General features: G+C 42.0%; 1 protein-coding gene across 1 annotated transcript; it reads right to left on the bottom strand.

Moving 5' to 3' along the window:
• Nucleotides 1-235: 235 nt before the first annotated feature.
• LOC112242389 (myelin-associated glycoprotein-like) lies at nt 236-1,931 on the bottom strand (the record flags this gene model as incomplete). The annotated part of the gene is given in 4 exon segments (XM_042312193.1): nt 236-350; nt 487-792; nt 923-1,309; nt 1,736-1,931. Coding segments are annotated over 4 exon segments (842 nt in total), but the record flags the coding sequence as incomplete, so codon positions are not given.
• Nucleotides 1,932-4,764: the final 2,833 nt, after the last annotated feature.

Below are 4,764 nucleotides of genomic sequence, written 5' to 3'. Positions count from 1 at the left end.
CACGCATTTGAAGGGGTGTCCACATACTTTTGAATATATAGTGTATATCTAACCTACGATTGTGTCCTTCGTGCCCATTTTACCTTTTATAGCCAGCTGCACTTCATTTGATTTCCCACAGCCTTGACTATTTCTTGCTTCACAGTAGTACAGTCCTCCATCACCAACAGTCACATTGAGGGTGTAACTTAGTCCAGATGCTACCTGTGTTGTTTCACCCTCACTGATCTGGAACCAGGTGAAGTTTGTCACAGGAGGGTTGGCTGTACTGCTGCAGGTCAGATTAACACAGCTGCCCACTGATACTGAATCAGCTGGACTGATGGAGGCCGAGGTGTCCTTAGGAGAGACTGAGGGAGAGGGGTTCATTTACAATGTATCTGGATATTGTATATTGAATAGTCTCATCAAAACCACTCTATTACAATCATCAGGGAAAACATGATAGAATGATCTATTCTTCAGGAACCGGTGACTAAATCTTACATGAAACGTTAAGCATCATGTTATGTTCAGCTTTCTTGTTGCTTGTCCCTACTGGGTAGACTGCAGTACAAGTGATGTTCTTCTCATGATGAAGATATGACGGAGTGAAGGTCACCGTGGAGAGAACTGATATGGTTTGGTCTGGATTCTCCTGCAGTTGGTTCTCAGTTGTGAACTGTGTTGGGAGAGTCCATGTCAGCTCAGGGGGGTGTTCGGGACAGGGAGCGACAGCAGAGCAGTTCAAACTGACAGGGGTCCCTTCCTTCACCTCACCTGAGACAGTAATGATGGGACTGGAAGGCAAATCTGTAATACATTGTAGATAAATATATTTTACACTAATAGTTAAACTGTCCACTTGTTAAACTCTTATCTTTGATGCAAGGAATCTAAACTGGAAAAAAATTGTTGGTTTTAAAGATAAATTGTCTCTTACCACTGACAACTATATTAACAGACTTATCAGGATCTGTTGCACGGTATGGTTGACTCTCAATCCTGAAGTAGTATTTATCAGTGTAATTGGTGGTTACATTGAAGAAGACTGTGGTGCAGTTCATCTGGGAAATGTTTCCAGTTATCTCCCCTTGATATCTGTTGACCATCTTACTACTGTTAAATATCACATTGTCCGGTTTTTCACGAAATTTTGAGTTTTCTTTAATCCACACACCAGAGGGTAGTATTGCGCTGTTAAATTTATCCTTATGTTGGTCAGGAATATCAAATGAACATGGGATTTGCACACAGGAGCCAGTCAGTACATCCAGTCTATCTGGCATTGTGGTGTTCAAATGTCGTTGACCAAAACAGGCCAAAACACCTGCAACATAAAGGACAACATCAGGGAGGTAATATGATCTTTTCAGTACAGTCACTCTCTCTGCAGCAAAAAATATGAACTCATTTCAATGTACAGGTGATTCCTGATGTCACAACTCCATGCCCTAAACTGGATCATGAACATATCTGGAGCACAATGTTTGAATCCAGACTATTAAACTATGCTTTTCTATACATTGAGACAGATGGGAATACAGCTCATAGTATGAAACATCATCCCTTGTACTTATTCCTCTGTCTGATTCATAACTAGTTGCCGTTGTGTGTAAGACTCACCTGATATAAAGAGGACAATGAGAAAAACATGTTCTCAGGACAAGCCATGTGAGAACTCACACACTACTGATCACCTGAAACAGTACAAACATACACACATTTAGTAACTCAACACACTGCCCCTCCTTACCTTCAGGCTCAAACCCAACACCCGAGCACTCCATTCTCCCACCACTACAGGAGGGCAGCTCCCGCTCAGGCTGTCCAAGCTCTTTTCTGTCCTGGCACCCCAATGCTGGAACCAGCTTCCCTCTGAAGCTACCTGCCCATCTTGCGAAAACATCAGAAACCCTACCCCTTCAGGGCATTTTAAATAATCCCACAGAACCCCCCCCCTCCCCCTTTCACAGCCCGACCAGAAAAAAGCCTTTTGTGAACTAACATCCGCACTTGACCCCCCCCCACACACACACACACACTAGCTCTGACTTTGCTGATACCTGCTTGAGTGTACTTACTATGAATGTAATGCGGTTGTCTCACCTGACTATCATAAGATGAATGCACCAACTGTATGTCTTCTGGATAAGAGTGTCTCTGCTAAATTACTCAAATGTATTACATTGAACCTTAATGCGTACAGTGCTTTCGGAAATGATTCAGACCTCTTGACTTTTCTCCCCTTGTTGTTATGTTGTTCGAAAATGGATGAAATTGTTGTCTCCCCTCAATCTACACACAATACCGTTTTTTAGAAATGATTTGTCATTATGGGGTATTGTGTGTGGATTGATAAGGAAAAATAATTTAATGTATTTTACAAAAAGACTAAAGTAACAAAAAGTGGAAGAAGGAAAGGGGTCTGAATACTTTCTGAATGCAGTGTATGGCTTTCAGTTGTGAAGCTATAACATGAACCAACAGCAGCAGCATTTCAAATCATTACCAGTCATAACATTTCAGTGAGTCTTAACATTAAAATGAAAAGATAGTGAAGAAGTCGACACTTGCCTTACAATCTTGAAAAGCGATCACAGAAAAGGAGATGATATCACACCCATAGTGAGTTCTGACAAACTGAAGTGTTGCAATTCAAGTTGGACAATGGCATGTGATGTACTTCCTATTCCTTATAAGTGAACAAAATTATTTGCATTTTCAAAAGAAGTAGTATAATTTTCTACTAATTATATACAGTCAAAAGTTTAGACACACCTACTCAAGGGTTCTCTTTTACTATTGTCTACATTGTAGAATAGTGAAAACATCAAAATTATGAAATAACAAATATGGAATCATGTAGTAACCAAAAGTGTTAAACAAATCAAAATATATGTTATATTTGAGATTCTTCAAATTAGCCACCCTTTGCCTTGATGACAGCCTTGCATACTCTTGGTATTCTCTCAACCAGCTTCATGAGGTAATCACCTGGAATGCATTTCAATTAAGAGGTGTGCCTTGTTAAAAGTTAATTTGTGGAATTTCTTTCCTTCTTAATGCGTTTCAGCCAATCAGTTGTGTTGTGACAAGCTAGGGATGGTATACAGAAGATGGTCTTTCACCAAATAGGGCTAAGCCCATCATTTTCTTTTCTTCCAATTTTAAATTGAACCTTTATTTAACTTGGCCAGTCAGTTAAGAACAAACTATTATTTACAATGACGGCCTACCCCGGCCAAAGCTGGGCCAATTGTGCGCCGCCATATGAGACTCTCAATCACGGCCGGACATAAAACAGCCTGGAATCAAACCAGGGACTGTAATGACTGACGCCTCTTGCACTGAGATACAGTGCCTAAGACCACTGCACCACTCGGGAGCAAATGTCAAGAACTTTGAACGTTTCAGTGCAGTCTCAAATTATCAAGCGCTATGATGAAACTGGCTGTCATGACGACCGCCACAGGAAAGGAAGACCCAGAGTCACCTCTGCTACAGAGGATAAGTTCCTTAGTTACCAGCCTCAGAAATCACAGCCCAAATAAATGCTTCAGAGTTCAAGTAACAGACACATCTCAACATCAACTGTTCAGAGGGGACTGTGTGAATCAGGCCTTCATGGTCAAATTACTTCCAAAGAAACCACACCTAAAGGACATCAATAAGAAGACTTGCTTGTGCCAAGAAACACACGTAATGGACATGAGACTGGTGGAAATCTGTCCTTTGGTCTGGAGTAAAAATGTAAGATTTTTGGTTCAAAATGCCATGTCTTAGTGAGACACAGAGTAGGTGAACAAATGATCTCTCCATGTTCGGTTCCAACCGTGAAGCATGAAGGATGAGTTGTGATGGTGCTTTGCTGGTGACACTGTCAATGATTTAGATTGCAAGGCACACTTAACCAGCATGGCTACCACAGCATTTTGCAGCGATACGCCATCCCATCATGTTTTCCTACAGGACAATGACCCAACACACCTCCAGGCTGTGTCAGGGCTATTTGACCAAGAAGGAGGGTAATAGAGTGCAGAATTACAGAGTACTTTGTTGAAGCACCTTTAGCAATGATTACAGCTCCAGTCTTCTTGGGTATGACACTACAAGCTTGATACACCTGTATTTGGAGAGTTTCTCCCATTATTCTCTGCAGACCCTTTCAAGCTCTGTCAGGTTGGATGGGGAGCATCACTACACAGCTATTTTCAGGTCTCTCCATAGATGTTAGATCAGGTTCAAGTCCGGGCCACTCAAGGACCTTCAGACTTTTCCAACAGCCACTCCTGCCTTGTCTTGGCTGTGTGCTTAGGGTCGTTCTGTTGGAAAGTGAACCTTTGCCCCAGTCTGAGGTCCTGACCAGGTTTGAGTGAAGGATTTATTTTACTTTGTTCTGTTCATCTTTCCCTCGATCCGGACCAGTCTCCCTACCCATGAAAGACATCCAATGGAGGCCAATGTGTTCATGGGGAACTTCAAGGCTGCAGACATGTTTGGGTAACCTTCCCCAGATCTGTGCCTCGACACAATCCTCTCGCAGGGCTCTACGGACAATTCCTTCAACCTCACGGCTTGGTGTTGGCTTTGACATGCACAGTCAACTGTGGGACCTTATATAGACAGGTGTGTGCCTTTCTAAACCATGTCCAATCAATTGAATTTACCACAGGTGGACTCCAATCAAGTTGTAGTAACATCAAGGATGATCAATGGAAACAGGATGCACCTCAATTTCGAGTCTCATAGCAAACAGTCTGAATACTTATGTAAATAAGTTTA

This window comes from Oncorhynchus tshawytscha, unplaced genomic scaffold (genome assembly GCF_018296145.1).
Source record: "Oncorhynchus tshawytscha isolate Ot180627B unplaced genomic scaffold, Otsh_v2.0 Un_contig_6781_pilon_pilon, whole genome shotgun sequence".
In the NCBI taxonomy this organism is placed as follows: domain Eukaryota; kingdom Metazoa; phylum Chordata; class Actinopteri; order Salmoniformes; family Salmonidae; genus Oncorhynchus; species Oncorhynchus tshawytscha.
The sequence above is the reverse complement of the archived record's forward strand: the minus strand, read 5'-3'. Positions and strand labels throughout refer to the sequence as shown.